Raw genomic sequence first — 16630 nt, 5'->3', positions numbered from 1 at the left:
CATAGTTATGTGTGTATACAGTTGTATTTAGTCACTTGGCTGTAATCCGTGGTAAATTTAACAATGTATCTCAACTTGCAAGTAATTCGATTCGTGCCATAATACACGTACAACCAGGCGTCGGCGAGAACGATATAGTCAGTAATGCGAAAGTCCTGACCCTGATCGTCTTACAGAACGTAAAGATCGGTATGCTAATACTGTACGCCTTTAGTATACAGCGGTCGTAATTTACTTAAACGGGACCGCAACAGTATCGAAACCAAAACGTGTATCCGTACGCAAATTGCGCCATCGAAGTCGAACTAACTTAGTAGTCAGATGTGATGACAATTCAGCACCGGACTCGGACTTTTCGACAGGTGTCGCTCATGACCGAGATCGGTGGCAGTTGGATTGAATGAGTGTGAGGTTGTAAGAGGGAGGTCTCGATGTGGTCCAGTTCAGCACACCTACTAAGCGAACGTGGTAACTATCCGATTTTCCACATCCCTTCGTGGTACTTCACCCCCCGACCGGAACAGGCAGCTGCACTGGAAGGTGTTCATTCGCGGAATGAGGAAGTAGGTCAAGATCAAATTACGGAAGCATAGCATGTCTACAGTTGCGACATTAGTTGTCTGGTGGTAGACCATGCCAAGTGAGAAAGCCTGTGCGGATCTGACAATATCAAGATTGAGCTTCTCAATTTGGTAATTCCTAGTTAAGTTATTCCTCCATGTGCAACCCCTGATTCCTCTGCATCACAAGGTACACTGCAGTACTGTGAGACGATGCTTTTCAAGGGCCCTGCGAGGACGACCCTTTCCCCGTAGCTCGAGCACTAGTATCATACCCAACCATATTCGCCCTGACGGAAACTATGTGCCGCGCGCCACGTTGACGAGGTCCAAGCTTTGAGGTCCAAGCTTTGTCCGGATCCTCCGACGCTGGACGAGGCATTCGACCATTCAAATCGCAGACCGAGCGTACCCGACACCATCCTCAGTCTTCGGACTGCTTCTTATGCTCTGTGAGGTTCTCGATCCCCGTCTTTGTCTCCGTATGCTCCGCGCTCATGAACCGCTGCTTGATGAAGGGGGTAGCCAGGAGTCCGATTCCGGCCGCGACGGTGTACATTATGAACATATTACGTAGACTCCAGGCAAATGCGCTCTGCACCACGTGGTGCTGGACCGGATCGTCGACGGTCGCAATCATTTCCACGTTCGCTGCGGCATTGTAGCCGGAAAAGGCATCCAGGTAGGTTGAATTGAGGCCAGCGGCGACGAGCGATGCTTGCTGCACAGCCATGCTATCCTGAAAGACAACCCCACCGAGCACGATCGACAGGGAGGTGGCGATGCTGCGCACGAATCCCAAGGTGGAGGTTGCGACGGCGGCATCGGCCTGCTGGACGTTATTCTGGATGGCGAGCATTGGGGTCGAGAGGAGGAGGGACAGGCCGATCCCGCCGATGACCTCAATGACGATCACCTGAGCGAGTGAGGTCTCAATGCCGAGCATCACATACAGGCCAGTGCCCAGGGTCAAGAGCACGGTCCCAGCCCAGATCACCTCCCGGTAGCGGCCAGTTTTGTGGATGAGGACGCCAACGGACACGTCGCACAGCGACGCGGCGACCATCATCGGCAGCACCAGCACACCGCTTTTGGTCGGAGAGGCGCCCTTGACGCTTTGGAAGTACAAGGGGAGGTAGTACTCGGAGCCTCTCGTGGCCATACTGTGCGACGCTGCGACGAGAATGACCGCGTTGTTGGACCAATCCCGGAAAAGTCGCAAGTCCATCAAGGGAAACCGCGCGAGGCGCTTCTCGGCAAAGAGGAAGAAGCCAAACAACACCGAGCCAAATACGATCATGCAGATGATGGTCGGACTGTCCCAGGGGAAGGTCGCCCCACCAAAATCGAGTCCAAGGAGGAGGAGAAGTATGACTGTCAGGATGGAGACAATGCCGAACCAGTCCACGGCCTTGAAGCCGTCACGAAGTTTGGTCCGCGGGTTGTGCAGGTCCAGGAACAGCACGAGAACGATGAAGGCGAGGCCACAAACGGGGAGATTGATCCAGAAGCACCAGCGCCAGGAGGCATACTGCGCCAACGCGCCCCCAATGACGGGCCCCGTGGTGCCAGCGAGGACCCAAACAAGAGCGGTCGCGCTTATGTACAGCGAGCGATGCCGCATGCTGAAGAGATCCGCAATGATGATATTGACTAGGGAGATGATTCCCCCGCCCGCAAGACCCTGCACGCCGCGCCCAGCGATCAACATGGGCATGTCGATAGCTGCAGCCGCAATTGTGCTTCCGACGGCGAAGATGATGATCGCGCCCAAGACCGCCAGCTTGCGACCCCAGATGTCACTGATGCGGACCCACATGGGGTTGACTGCACACATAGACAGTAGATACGCCGCGCCAATCCAGGTGTAGCCGGCCGCGGAGTGCAAGTCCTTTGTCATGGCAGGAATCGCGGTCGCCACGATGGTTTGATCGAGCGCAGAAATAAACATCACAAGCTGGAGGACCCGGTGATCCGACAATGAGTTATTTCAAGAACAGGTGAACCGACGGACCAGGCCACTTACACAAAGCATGAGGACTATCCCGGCATTCCGCCGGTTCGAGCGTTGAACGGACGGAGGGGTCAAATTCTCGGAGATCTGGAGGGGCTCGATGGTCGCTTGGGGATTCTCCGTCGACGAACTCGCCATACGCTCGGGTACTCGTTGCGGCCGCTCCATAATCAGATCCGAGTCCAGGGCCGCTGCTGTTGGTGAAGGAGCTTTCACAGCTGAGATTTCGTCCGCCACCTGGTCAGGCATCTCCTCTAGCAAGCAAAGCAAGTGTCTATACGCAGAACGATCAGATGCGACGGCGTGACCCACTGTCGGCGAGGCAGAGGTTTTAAGACTGAGCTGGTCAGGAAGACTCTCAGGGGAGGAGGGGACATCCTCGGGTGAATGCAGCCATAAGGTGCCTAGCCAAAAGCGATCCAAAATCACCTTGTCTTGGCAGACTGGTCAAACAAAGGGCGTCGGTACTTTTGCCCTGCCTCACTGAGCGGCGAACGGCGTGCACGACGAATGAAGGGCGTGACGACTCACGAGGTCGACCCACAGGCCAGAAGCTGAGAGAAGACCGTATTGAGGTGATCTCCAGCGTGTCTGGGCCACAAGTGACCGCCCTCAAGCCCCTCAGCAAGGTGAAGTAGATTAATTCTGCTATCGAACATTCTCTGTCAAGGTGTGATGGCTCGAGATATTCCGTGTACGGTATGGGAGTCTGCATATGCGGTGAAAAGGAGGTCAGCGGGGGGTGGTTGTACTGTAACAGACTGCAAAACGCAAATCAAAATACAATAATACCAAGAGACATCAGCGTGCTGTATTCCGTACTGACACCGATGTCCAACACTAGGGATGGTGTAATTTCGAAATTAGCCAACCCATTTCGAAATGGTTTCAAAATATCGATTTCAATTTCACGAACCTCATTTCAAATTTCGGCAAAATTTGTGAAATTACATACGTTTCAAATTTCACCTACCATCCCTAGTGGAAGGTATTAGTGCAATTGTGGAAATTCGACCTGGGTGCTTTCCAACAGTCATCCTATAAGAATAATGCAGCCAGTCGACTGGCGCGATCTCCGTGTCTTCACCATTGACAAGGCATCTCATCACCAAACGCACTGATGTCGAGCATTATCCTCGTTCGCGATCCAGAGGACCGCGAAAGTATGTTTCCGTCCCCGCTCCTCTGCATTCTCATTGTCTTCGAGACCGATGAATGGATCCAGTTCAATTCAAATGGACCTGGCACCCTAGTGAAACGATCACCGATGCCTCGGGGAGTACCTCCTGGCAGGCCGTCCATCTACTTTTCAAAGAGGTAACACGGTCTGTGGGATTTCAATGGCCATCGGACCAGGATTCGCGTCTTTTCATCCAGCTATCTTCTCAGGAGCACCACCCAATCCAGCCCCAGCAGTGGGGATCGGAAGAAGCTCTTCGATTGCTCCTCGACTGCCTCTCTGCTACCATCGGCGAACAGGGCACGGCCCTCAGTCTGGTGGTTCCGCAATGCCCTGGCTATATCGTTCGCCCCGATATAATCCCGTTGCGTTTACTCGACTGTCCGCTAGTCGCACGCGTGTCCAGCTTCGCGACACTTCAACACCGCTTCGAGGGTGAATCGCTTCACCCTGAACACTCCGCGGCGCTTCCAAACGTCTTCGCCGCCTCTGCTGGCGGCGTCATCGTGAAGCAGCCGGGAACCGTCGATCGCCGTCACGCCTGGGATGAGCAATTTGCCTCGCTCGATCAGGAGATACGCAATCGTTTGTCGTTCCCCTGGTTGTCTGCGCAGAGCCGCCTCCGCAGGACGCTGGCGATTGTGGATGGAGGGATTAGCAGCCCGGAGCACGGCGGCACGGGTGAGAGTCTCTACACAGCCGCTCTCGCTCTCGGCATTGACATGGTGGTGCTGGATAGCCCGACCCACTGGGTGAATGGCTTGGACTATGTCCACTGGCGGAAGGCGGCGATCCCCCTAGAATGCCCGTTGCACCCGGACGCAAAATTCCCTGACCGGATCGTCGAGGCGGTGCGCGCGTACGACGGCCAGATCGACGGGATTGTGACTTTCCGTGACCACTACAAGCGCCTGGTGGCCGAAGCGGCTGTACGGCTGGGCTTGCCGACCTACTCGCCATCGGCGTACGAGATTGCGACCGATAAATTCAAGACCAGTGTCTCCGAGGGACACCACGCCTTTGTGGCGTCGAGTGCGGCGGAAGGTTGTCACATTGTGCGCGAGCATGGGCTGGCGTTCCCCTTAATCATCAAGCCCACGAATGGATTCCTCTCCGAGGGAGTCGTGCGAGTCGAGAATCTTGCCCAGTTCGAGGCAGGCGTGCAAGCAATCCACACCGAGCGCCACGGTAGCGAATTTGTGATTGAGAAATACTGTTCGGGGCCCGAGGTCGACGCGAACCTTGTCCTCTGTGACGGCGAATTGATCTTCTTTGAAGTCTCAGATGACTTTCCCAAAGGCGCGGATGTCAATGAGCAGGCCTCCGTCAATACGTTCATCGAGCTAGCAAACGTGCTTCCGTCCAAGCTGCCAGAGGCCGAGCTCACGATGCTGGGAGAGGCCCTCACGAGGAGCGTGCAACGGATGGGCTTTTCGGACGGCTTCTATCACCTCGAAGCCAGGGTAGAGAACTCGCGCATGCACTACGTGGTGGATATTCGCACCGGCGTCCTCGACCTCACCGAGCGAGATCGCCCGCCCACGGGCGCCCCGTCGGCCTGGCTGATTGAAGTCAATCCGCGCCCGCCCGGGATCCAGGCCTCGGCGGCTGTCAAGCACACGTACGGCGTTGATTACTTTGCGCTGGCGCTGCTGTTCGCACTAGCTGACAAGGAGCGAGTGCGGCAACTCTCACATCCCTTTCTGCAGGGTCCGCAGTACTGGTGCGAGATGGTGTTCATCCCCGTCGAGAAAGGCGGGGTGTATGACTCCGGGGATTTGTGCGAGGACCTACGGGAGAGGCATCCGGACCTGGCTGCCTCTGTGTCCGCGTCCTTTTGCTTTTTGAGGAAGGGAGACCTAGTCGTCGATCCGTCATCGGGGGTCAACTCTTGGGTCGCATATTTCAACGTCTTTTCCCGCGAGAGCCGCAAGCATGTCTTGGATTTAGCCAAGGAAATTCGCCGGGTGGTGAATTATTCCATTGTTTAGGGAAAGGCGTGACAAGGCGTTTTTTCGCTGCATTGGGTCTCGAGGTAGATACATCTAGAAACACACCAACAACTATGTACATAGATCAACCCTACAATCGCGAACAGTGAACCTTTCTCCTATGACTGCGACGCTCTTCCTATCTGTGTCTTCGCAGCATATACACAGCCAATCTCCCGCCTTGCTAGTCTTCTGCATGGTGATCTCCCCTATCCCCAGAGGGCTGGGCTTGCGGGCAGGATGATGGATCCTTCATACACCAACCCATCTGGTCGGTCTTGGACCAGCGGCAACACACCATCCAGGTCGACATAGTCGCAAAATTCCGCGAGCAGCAGCGCGGGGGCGAGTGCCAGCGAGCTGCAGGCTCTGCAGCCCACCATGATACGAAAATCTAGGGCCTGGGCCTCGGTAACCAGCGCAAGCGCCTCCGTCAAGCCGCCGGTCTTGTCGAGCTTTACATTGACCCCGTCGTACCGATCGCGGAGCTCTGCCAGGGTGCGCCGGTCGTGGACGCTCTCGTCCGCATAGATCGGGATGGAATGGTCGAGATCGCGCAGCGCTACATCGGCACCTGCTGGCAACGGCTGCTCTACCATCTGGACCCCGAGTTCTTGGCAGACAGCCAGAAAGGCGGGCAGCTCTTCCACCGTCCAAGACTCGTTGGCATCGACAATCAACGTCGCCGCGGGTGCGGCGGCCCGGACCGCGCGGAGTCGGGGTTCGTCATCCTTGCCACCGAACTTGACCTTCAGAAGGGGTCGGGCGGCTTCCCGCCCCGCGCTGGCACCCATGGCCTCCGGGCTGTCGAGAAAAATGGTCACGGCAGTGGTGACGGGCTGAGGGGGGCTTAGACCCGCGCGCTGGAAGGCGGGCACGCCAGTGTATTTGGCTTCGAGATCCCAGAGGGCGCAGTCAATAGCATTGCGAGCCGCGCCTGCGGGGAGGATGGTCTGGAGATAGGCGCGATCGGGCTTGCTCTCAATCAGCGGAGCCACCCGGGCGATCGTCGCCAGCACGCTCTCCACGGATTCCTCATATCGTTCAGAGGGGATCGCTTCACCGCGGCCAGTGGCATCACCGGCGGTTAGGGTAACCGTGATCACATTAGCCACGATTTGACTCCCGCGAGCGATGATCGAGGGGATGCGCAGCCGGAAATCTTCCGTCTGGCACTGAAGCTTGACGGTTGGGGGAAAGTGGACGGGGTCTTCTTGGGGGGCGGTCATGATGAGGTGTGCTGTTCGTTTTCCTTCCAACTGCATTTGTTGTTGTACGTTGTCTTCTTTTCCCTGGGCAACAAGATTCGACCTAGCTAGAGGCAAGCAGGAAATACCCTCACAATCAGTTACTGATGCTCCCGCAGAGGATGTCTCAGTCCATTATATTTTGATAGATACATCTACCTCTATATATACTCCTCCCTCGACTGTAACATCGGGCTGCGGGTTACAAAACCTACGTCAGATTACGCGTTTTCAACGCGTAAGTGTTTCTGGAATTGCAAATGCAACTAGTCGAAAATCGTCAGGTAATGGTAAGTTACCTGACCGGATTGTCATGGGCGTGGCCCCCACTGGAACTTTTGCCAACCTCCACTTTGCCCCTTCGGGCAGTCGGAATCTGACAGTCAGCGTGGATGATCCCCACTTAGGTACATGTACATGCAATATCACCCAGCGTGGGGCTTACCTCGAATCCTCTAAACCGGCGACCCTGGCGATCGCCGGCGCCGTCGCGCGAGCTTCCTGGGTGCGCTTTAGATGGTACCTATGCCGCCGGCGATACCTAGCGACCGGCGCGACCAGGCTGGCTGCCCCACTTCGTACCACTGTCTCCCTCTAGGCAGGGAAAACACAACAAACCATTGGTTTATAACCTCGTCTCCTGAAACGGCCGGCCTAAACTAGAGGTGCTACGCCTTTATGGCTATCTCGGCAACAGAATAGCCAGTCAAAGAATTGTCAAAAGTAAAATGTGCTAAGCAAAATAGACCGTACCGGAACACGTGATAGAACATATTACCTTTTGTATCTCTATTCTCTATAGTTACTCATAGCGAGCAGCCATACAATCAGCAAGCTCCAACATAACATGAGCCCCCCTTCTCCAGGCGTAAGTGGTCATCTCGTTTGGGTGAATGCGTCCTGGACTTCTAGCTTTATTCCCTAGGCGGCGGAACGCAGGTTCGGTTCGACGCCACTCGCAAGGCAATTGTTCCGGAAGACAATCGGATTGTTACCAGTCTTTCTGTATTTGCGAGGGGAGAGGGTCCGTTCCTGCTGGGCGGACTAAGGTCCACATGGAAGACATTATGTACCCCTCGGGGAACATTGAGACAGGTAAATCCCAACTTGTGGAGCCAGTTTTATGATCTGCATAGTAAATCCGTCCGGTTTTGGTAGTCCGTTTCTCCCACCCTGGTGGAAGTGTGAATTCTTGTATCTCCGAAGAAGGACTTTTGCGACTAACAGTAGTGGATAGTTCCCAACTTGTCGATTTAGTGTTGTGATCTATGTAATAAGTCCGTCCGTCTTTTGCAATCCCACGGTCTCATACTGGAGGTAGCTGCGAGCCAAGTGGCTCTGATGGACGCGTCGCCTTTGCCTTCCCGCCTGCTTGGAGTTGTAACTCGTTTTCTTTGCTATCTGCCATGGTTTATTCTCGAACTAGATGCAGGAACTAGATAGAATATCTCAACAACAAGGTGTGGATTGTGTACGGTGAATATGACGAGTGCTTTGGGCGGGGTTCAGTCAATGTCAGTAAAAAAAGAAATATAATAAAATAAAATTATAATATTACACATAATAAGTAAAGTAGACTGTATCTTTAACAATACTCTTACTCTATATCATCCACACTCGGTGACTTGAATAGCTTTGATTATGAAGCAAGCATGTTGCGCGTAGGTGCAAATAAATTGTCTCCCTCTTGCAGGCATTCCTTCTACAAAAATATAAGAAATAGAGCATAATAGCATGCTAATTAGAAGACACAAATCATCTGCCCGGGCGTCAACCTTGCTGTCGTGGCCCAATAAGAAAATGGCTGCGGCGCAGCATAAGCGCTCAACCTCCTCTGTCCAGTTTTCAAGCCTTTTATTTTAATCTCGAGCCATCCCCTCTTTCTTAAGCACACGCGAGAATGGATCTAATTTCAGCATTCATACTAGTAGTCAATATTGCGACGCTTATCGATATCTGTGTGAAGGTCGTTGGCGTCTACAAAGATGGCCTGAGCGTGAACAATGCCCGACTCGCCGAGACTGCTGGCGAGATGAAAGACTTGTGGCAACGTCTCAAAGACGCCCCTCTCTTGAAACAACCCACCATTTCCGGATCTCTGGAGACAAATCTCCAGGATTGTGCTCGACGGTGTATCGAGAAGGCAGCGGCGCTTCGGAAAGAGCTAGATCTGCCAGCAGCGTCAAATTCGAGGCGACAACGCGCTGCCAAAAGTGTCAGGCTCTTGTTTTCGAGAAAAGTATCTCAGCTTGAGCAGGATTTGAGGGATTTGAAGGCCGAGCTGGATACAAAATTGCTGGTTAGCCTACGGTAGGTCATTTGTGTTTGAAGACGCAGCCAGGTGTCGCTGACAAAAACGTTCAATAGAGACAAGATCGACTTCAGCGGAGTAGAACAAAAGGATCACTCTAAAGCGCTTGATGCTTCAATTCAGAATCTTTTCGTGCGGTTTCGTGACAGTCAGACCAAGTCTTGGGAATTGGTATTGGATCGGAACACTGGACGTATATTAGACAGCATTGATGATATACGGAAGAAACAGATCGAAGATGAGACTCGTCGGGATCTAAAACAACGCAAGAATATTATACTTGATAGTTTGCTGTACGGAAACCCATTCACCCGCAAGAATGATATCCTCAGCAAGCACGACGGAACCTTTGAGTGGATAATCGACGAGAACTCTGGAAGCGCATTCTCTAGCTGGATTAAGTCTGATAACGGCATCTTTTGGATTCAGGGAAAGCCTGGTTCGGGGAAAAGTACCCTGATGAAATTCATATCTGGGAATCGAGTCGCGAAGTTCCTTCGGCAATCCGTATCAGCGAAGACACCTCTGATAATTTCATTCTATTTTTGGCTCGCGGATAGTGTGAAGATGCAAAATACTGAGAAAGGGCTACTTTGTTTTCTGCTTGCTCAGTTCTTGGAATCGCATTGGCCACTGGACTCCAGCTATCTTACGGATGTGAAGTTACGGCAGAAGAAGACACAAGGGAAATGGGACCTACCGGAGCTGAGATCGCTGCTGCTTATAGCGGTAGACAAAGTCTTCGAGCATCAGTCCGTATTCATTTTCATTGATGCGCTTGACGAATGCCAAGCTGATGATCTTTCCGGTGTAATCGACATTATCAAGGTTCTATCAGAACATGGTGTCAAAGTTTGTGTCTCTTCTCGGCTTGAACAACGAATTCTCAAAAGACTCGAGCTCATAGCTGCAGAGGCGTTGAGAATCGACTTGCACACAAAGGGCGACATTGCAAATTTTGTCAACGACATATTTGGCACCATTTATCTTGATCCCGAAATCCTAAGTGGCAACGAGTTGGGCCAGTTAGCGTGGCTAATCATCGATCACGCCGACGGAGTGTTTCTGTGGGCTACGCTGGCCGCCAAAGACGTTCTGAGGGGTATTAATAGTGGGGATCACTTCGATCAACTCTATCAAAGAGCGAACCAACTGCCGAGTGATATTAATGCCTTGTATAAAGGTATGCTGGGGAGGCTTGGTCCTGATCAGTCTCTCTATATGGCTGAGGCTGCAGCTTATCTAAGTCTGGCCTTGTATTCGGAAGAATACTCACCTGTTTTCCTATGGCCGACTGATAATGCCCTCCCTCTCTTAAATTACGTGTGGATATACGAGAAGTTTCGGTGTAGCACTCTAGTCCCTCACGCACACATATTATTCATGACTACAGAGTAGACTTAGAACAATTCCGCTTGGAATGACTCCTAGAATTCATTAAGATGATAAAAAAATGGGGGGAGGGGTCGTTACAGTAAGTAATAGATACTAAAACCACATATTTTTTACTATTGTTCGAAAGATAAAAAAGAAGATAAGTCCACAAATATAAAGTGGTAAAAATAGATGTGCTGTCGGGAGCCAAACGTTTAACCGGAGTCAAGGGAGAATGAAATGGTGTTAACAAATTATTTGAAAAAGAAGAGATTCCCCCTAAGTGCATAGAGGGGTCCAGCAATTGCACAATGCTTGGCAATTTTTTCTAGGCCCGGCGTTCTCTGACGTATGTACCAAATAGCCGGCTTCCAGGCCCTCTATAGCAATCAAGTAGTCTACGATTCATAGATTCCGTAATTTTTTCATGACACCTCTTGCAGGAGATGTCCGCTAAAATGGACTTTAGATGCTCAGGCTACTCATATAGGTGCTCAATTCGCTTTCTCCATTGATACTCCCAATGGGGCTCGTTATTCCTTTGCCACAAGGGAAATCTTTGCAAAGTGCAATGCCTCTGATGGCTACCTAAAGGTTTGGCTGTTCTATTGAAACAGTCAGTATCCACCCAAGAACGCAGGTTACTGCCCGTGTCGCTCCAGAAGCTTAACTAAAGCTTCAGTGCTCAGTCGATTGAGGCTTTCTTCATCCAGACGGTAGGCTTGGACCAAATCCCTTCGCAAGTCGGTCGAATTGATATCGGTAGAATGAGGCCTCGCAAATTGCAAATAATAGCCTTTCCTCTTCAAGTTTCTCTCATCCACCCCAATGCACGTCCAAAGTACCGCTTCTCTATCCCCATTCTCGCCGTCTATGTTCATTTCAAATTAGTCATTAATATCGCAGAAATGGAACTTACAGGCACTCACTGTCCCCGTCGTCAGAACGAGACCATTCCTCAAATCCCTTCCACGCTGCAGGCCTTCCATCACTGCCGGAATGCTCGGCGACATGTCTCGCCTTATTCGAAACGAGCATCCTTGGCAACTCATACGGATAGTTGTCCAACGGGTTCTCCAGATTCAAATTATCCGGTCCAACCAGATGCGTGAAAGCCACCTCGAACCCATCCGCCTGCGTCAGCCGCACTACTGTTTCCATAAATGGTTTTAACGGATACCATGTACTGCTCCACACCCAAACGCGATTTTTCGGGATATCCGGAATAGCATCGAGAAGATCCGCTCGGCGGGTTCGACTGAGAAAGAAATTCGATTGGCTGCTGGCGAGTTTATGGCAGAGATGGAAATCCTCGCTGGGGAGGACGAGCATTGCCGCGGCTCCGAGCTCGGGTCGCAGTCCAGAGAGGAGCACATCTAGGTGGCCCTTGTGCGGGGGGTTGAAGGATCCGCCGTAGATGACTATCAGGTTCTCGCGGCCTGTTTGGAGGGTCACGTCCAAGTGTTGGATCTTGTTGAGATCCGAGGGGGAGGTGAGTCGGACGGCTCTGAGGGATCTTTCGATGTAAAGTTTTAGAGACATGGTCGGGAGTACCTTTGACAGTAGGATCGGGCTCGCAGTGTTTAGACCGAATGTGGGATTACCTTGGGTCTTAGATCTTACTTCCTAGACCATTGGAACTAACTACCTTAGGCCCCTCCTTTCACTATGTGACTAACTTATCAAGTGAGATATTATATCTAACGCTAGGAACAGACGCCCCAAATCGCCTTACTGACGCTTAATCTGGAGAGGCCTCAAAATATAGTGGCTATCATGCACCGTAAGACACTATCTAACTGTGAATTACGCACATCCATACGGTTCACCCGAAATAAGCCCATCGCCCTCCGCCCAGACTGCACAATCACCAGCTTTTTCATCCTACACGAATTTAGCATCCCACTTTGTTAGACTCGCCCTCAAACCTCCTTCTACACTACTCTCAGAGCTCGGTCTTCGAAGCAAACCAACAAGCGCCAAAGAGAACCACTGTCGCGGCGGGAATAGATAGTCCCCCATCGAGCTTCAGCTTGAACCTTTTACTAATCATCCCAGCCCCAAGAACAGCCACCAAAACAGTGGCAGTATGGACCTCGCCCCACATACCAGGGAAGTACACGCTCAAGATCACCTCCTCCGTCCAGCTCAACCACTGAGCGACAGCCACAGCCGTTGACATGATCAGGGCCGCATACGCAGTCGGAAGGCCCTCGTGGTAGAGTGACTTTCCCTGTGCATCCTTGGGTGTCAAGTGTGAAACGACATTAAATCTAGCGAGCCGCGCAACCCCGCAGAGGACGAAGAAGGTGAGAATTGCCTGGTCTGCTGGCGTGCGGAGCCCAAGGCTGTAGAGCATGAATGCCGGAGCTAAAACGAACGAAACCTGAATATTGTTACTGCGACGCCATCAGGAAGTCGAGGAAAAGGACGTGTGCAATGTACATACAAGATCGGAGAAACTGTCAAGTTGCTTGCCCATTTCGGAGGTTTCGTTCCGCCATCTGGCTATCATTCCGTCGAAGCGATCGAATTCATACCCCAAGAAAATGAGTATGTGAGCTGTAATGAACAACTGATGCGTGGAGGCGAAGATCGCGAGGACTAGAACAGGGCACGGTTATCAATTAAATAATTTTCTCGACACCGGGTGTTGTTCTCACCTCCACAGAGAGCTGAATTGGTTAGTATCTGAGCCTTTTAGTATGATTAGATGTAAATAACATACCATTTGACAAGGTCACGTAATCAGCGACTCGAAGACGCCTGTTCATAAACTGATCAGTCGTGGGACAGTTAATCCTAGGAAGAAACGTAAAAATATACGTACCTCAACATATCAAACTTAACCTCCTTAGCGACAGCCATTTTCTGGTTTAGGTAAGACCCTAACACTCGCACAGAACAACTAGGTTACAACACTCCTTTTTATACCTCCTCATTTGCTAGGATGCACTATCGGAAAGCACTAGGTGCCGGTGTATAGACCCTTGTCTCTGCGGGCAAGCGGCGGTCAGAATAACCGAAGGTAATTGCCAAACTAGACTATCGTGATACACGTAATTTCACGTACTAAACTCATACAGTACATACAGTACATACAGGTGGGTACCTGAAAGATCCAGCGGATCTACGGAAGTACGGATGTCCTTTGCCTGTCCATCCGCCGCAGGATTTGTCCCACTGCGGGCATCTTGCAGATCACCCGCATTAGTCCAGTACTCTAGGTTGTATCTCATGGGCGCCGGCACGGACATCTTAATGGAAAGTCTGAAAAGTGGGGAAAGAAGATCGATTTTCATAGTGTCTATGTGGAATCTGGACCTTTGTCATGCTGTGCCTAGATTACCTGATAATCTACCTTGATTACGGATTGCGCTTGATTCGCAGTTGACCATCGTATATGTTGCGGATACAATTCATGACTGTTCTATCGACAATGAATTATGCAGCCACGGGGGTCTCATGGGCATTCACTTCGATACCACGGACTGGGGCTCCAGGTGCGTCTTCAATGCGCTCGGGTGCATTTTCAACACGACCAGGCGTCTTCTCAATGCGCTCAGGCGTCTTCTCAATGCGCTCAGGCGTCTTCTCAATGCGCTCAGGCGTCTTCTCAATGCGCTCAGATGTATCCCCGCTCTCATCCATCAGCCAGTCTAAATCCAAGTATGTGTGTGCAAATATTCTGCCAGCTTTGACGGCCCTGATGTCCGAAAGAACCATCTCTTCCACCAGGGCATCCAAAGTATACTTGGGCTGCCAGCCAAGAACCCTTTGGGCCTTTGCCGCCGATCCAAGAAGGGTCTCGTTTTCCAGAGTTCGGTAATACTCGGGGTTCACTCGAACACGGACCGTGGAAGTGGCGGAGTCGGTGCCGACTTCGTCGAGGCCCGTACCGGACCATCTAGACCAGATTAGTTAGGTCGTGAAGCAGGTATTCGCTTGCGTCCAACTTACACGATCTTGATTCCGATGACCCGGAAAGCGGCTTCGACGAACTGCCTCACGCTATATGCCTTGCCGGAAGCGAGAACGTAGTCTCCACCTTTGGGCTGTTGGAGAATGAGATGCGCTCCGTGCATGTAGTCTTTGGCATGGCCCCAGTCGCGGACGGCATTGAGGTTGCCTAGCTCGAAGCCCTCTGATAGCCCACACGCAATCAGTGCAACTTGAGAGGTGATTTTTCGGGTAACAAATGTGGTGCCTGATCACAGTATTAGCGCCTCCTTTCTCTATCTGCCTGGCAGAAGAAGGGATGTGTGTACTAACCCCGCCTGGGAGATTCATGGTTGAAGAGAATCCCATTCGAGGCGTGAAATCCATAAGTTTCCCGGAAATTGACCGTAGTCCAATACTGGAATTGTTTGGCGGTAGCATAGGGCGAAATGGGGTAAAAGGGTGTCTCTTCCGTCTGTGGAGCGGGCATGTCGGATCCGTACAGCTCGGAAATACCGGCCTGGTTAGAGGGTTGATGTTAGTGTCTCTCTATCACTGCAGCGGTCTCCTGTGCGTACATTATAGAATCGGGCGGTCTTGCCCAGATTGAGAACCCTCATGGCTTCAAGCAATCGAAGAGTCCCGAGTGCATTGGTATCACTCGTCGATAGCGGCGTCTCAAACGACACGCCAACATGAGATTGCGCTGCAAGATGGTATATCTCGTCGATGCCCTGGATGCTACCCAGGATTTGAAGCAGCCGGCCCAGGTCGGACATATCCCCGAAATGAAGGGTAACTCCCTCTCGAAGAGGGCGGTTCAGAGTTTGCTGTCTCTAGGCGGAGGGCCGGACGAGACCATGCACTTCATATCCCTTTTCCAACAAAAGCTCGCAAAGGTAGGAGCCATCTTGGCCGGTGATTCCTATAAACACACAATCAGCACCATGTTGTGAGAGCTAGATGGGTTGGGTCGAGAGCACGCACCCGTAATAAAGGCCACCTTGGGCTTAGAGTTCAATTTGATGTCAACCGTATGTGACCGCTAGTTACATAGGAGACCTTCCTATTCCGAATATCGGAATTGGTAACTACCGATTCCCGAGGATTATGCAGAGTTTTCTGTTATTTCCATGGTTCAAAAGTTATATCTCTTTCAGCTGCCTTTTTAGGCTAGATTGCTTATTATTCTTTATGTATTTAAACCATCGTTTGCAACTAGATTGAAAGAATCGGACCTTCATCATTCGATATTCCTATGGGTAACATTACTAGCAATTACGCCTAGAGAAACGGCCAACATTTGACAATGGCCATGGTCGAGCAGTCGATTGAGAATTTCGCATGTATATAGAGCAAATGGGTAAAAAGTAATAGTTTGATTTGGTGGCCAGCCTTGAAGGATTAATGGACTCACGGTGACAGAAAGCGTCGGTTATCAGTACTATATCTAAAGTTTCACGAGGCCAGCTTCCAAGAGGGAGCAATACCACACGTGCTCAAGTTCCCTTAAAAGAATTTCAATTCCGAATGTCTTGATGAACCTGGATCATGGCTCCAATTCCCCGCCTTTCTGGTCATTAAGGCCCATTGTATTAAAACTAGTTGTCATCTTGCTGTAAATTGATGTAAGGCTACGTACGGATTGCGATACCGCAAAGTCGGTCATGTAAAAGGACGATATATTGGACTATGATGGGATATGGTGTAATAGCCCATGCCAACGCAAGCCTCTATGACTCGCGTGCATTGCTGTGCCTTGGCGTCCTAGGATTAAGGCTGGGATGCATATGCAGTGCGGAGTAAATAATGCGGAAGCCTAATTCTGGAGCCTGAATCAGGATAAGTGGCTAAGCACCAAAATCTTACTACAGCTCTTAGCAGTGTTCAACCTTAGGTACCAGTGCATTAGGGGTAGAATCGAATAGGGATTTTTCCTATTCGTATTCGAAAAAATCTTTATATGGTCTTATTCGAATCCGAAAATAATTAGGGACTCACTATTCGTATTCGA

At 51.3% G+C, this 16630-nt stretch overlaps 6 protein-coding genes across 6 annotated transcripts; 2 read left to right on the top strand and 4 right to left on the bottom strand.

The window, feature by feature from the left end:
- Nucleotides 1–984: 984 nt before the first annotated feature.
- On the bottom strand, nt 985–3289 carry KD926_006799 (MDR family MFS transporter; the record flags this gene model as incomplete). The annotated part of the gene is made up of 3 exons (XM_053099809.1): nt 985–2517; nt 2587–2978; nt 3106–3289. The coding sequence occupies 3 exons, from the start codon at nt 3287–3289 to the stop codon at nt 985–987; spliced, it is 2109 nt and encodes a 702-aa protein (XP_052956384.1).
- A 405-nt stretch (nt 3290–3694) lies between these two features.
- Nucleotides 3695–5745, top strand: KD926_006798 (uncharacterized protein; the record flags this gene model as incomplete). The annotated part of the gene is made up of 2 exons (XM_053099807.1): nt 3695–3737; nt 3800–5745. 2 exons carry the CDS (start codon nt 3695–3697, stop codon nt 5743–5745), a joined length of 1989 nt encoding a protein of 662 aa, XP_052956383.1.
- A 209-nt stretch (nt 5746–5954) lies between these two features.
- On the bottom strand, nt 5955–6974 carry KD926_006797 (dipeptide epimerase; the record flags this gene model as incomplete). The annotated part of the gene is made up of 1 exon (XM_053099806.1): nt 5955–6974. The coding sequence occupies one exon, from the start codon at nt 6972–6974 to the stop codon at nt 5955–5957; it is 1020 nt and encodes a 339-aa protein (XP_052956382.1).
- Nucleotides 6975–8892: 1918 nt separating this feature from the next.
- On the top strand, nt 8893–11289 carry KD926_006796 (uncharacterized protein; the record flags this gene model as incomplete). The annotated part of the gene is made up of 3 exons (XM_053099805.1): nt 8893–9302; nt 9360–10486; nt 11147–11289. The coding sequence occupies 3 exons, from the start codon at nt 8893–8895 to the stop codon at nt 11287–11289; spliced, it is 1680 nt and encodes a 559-aa protein (XP_052956381.1).
- Nucleotides 11290–11318: 29 nt separating this feature from the next.
- Nucleotides 11319–13979, bottom strand: KD926_006795 (CDP-diacylglycerol-serine O-phosphatidyltransferase; the record flags this gene model as incomplete). Its single annotated transcript, XM_053099804.1, has 9 exons — nt 11319–11548; nt 11607–12193; nt 12478–12561; nt 12648–13063; nt 13127–13281; nt 13341–13352; nt 13406–13443; nt 13508–13565; nt 13790–13979. The coding sequence occupies 9 exons, from the start codon at nt 13977–13979 to the stop codon at nt 11319–11321; spliced, it is 1770 nt and encodes a 589-aa protein (XP_052956380.1).
- A 142-nt stretch (nt 13980–14121) lies between these two features.
- Nucleotides 14122–15395, bottom strand: KD926_006794 (putative GDP-D-mannose dehydratase; the record flags this gene model as incomplete). The annotated part of the gene is made up of 4 exons (XM_053099803.1): nt 14122–14584; nt 14638–14884; nt 14950–15136; nt 15195–15395. The coding sequence occupies 4 exons, from the start codon at nt 15393–15395 to the stop codon at nt 14122–14124; spliced, it is 1098 nt and encodes a 365-aa protein (XP_052956379.1).
- Nucleotides 15396–16630: the final 1235 nt, after the last annotated feature.

This window comes from Aspergillus affinis (assembly GCF_023601865.1).
Source record: "Aspergillus affinis strain CMG 70 chromosome Unknown NODE_38_length_267853_cov_87_405585, whole genome shotgun sequence".
NCBI classification, from domain to species: Eukaryota; Fungi; Ascomycota; class Eurotiomycetes; order Eurotiales; family Aspergillaceae; genus Aspergillus; species Aspergillus affinis.
Note: the sequence above shows the minus strand (reverse complement) of the source record. Positions and strands in the feature narration are given on the sequence as shown.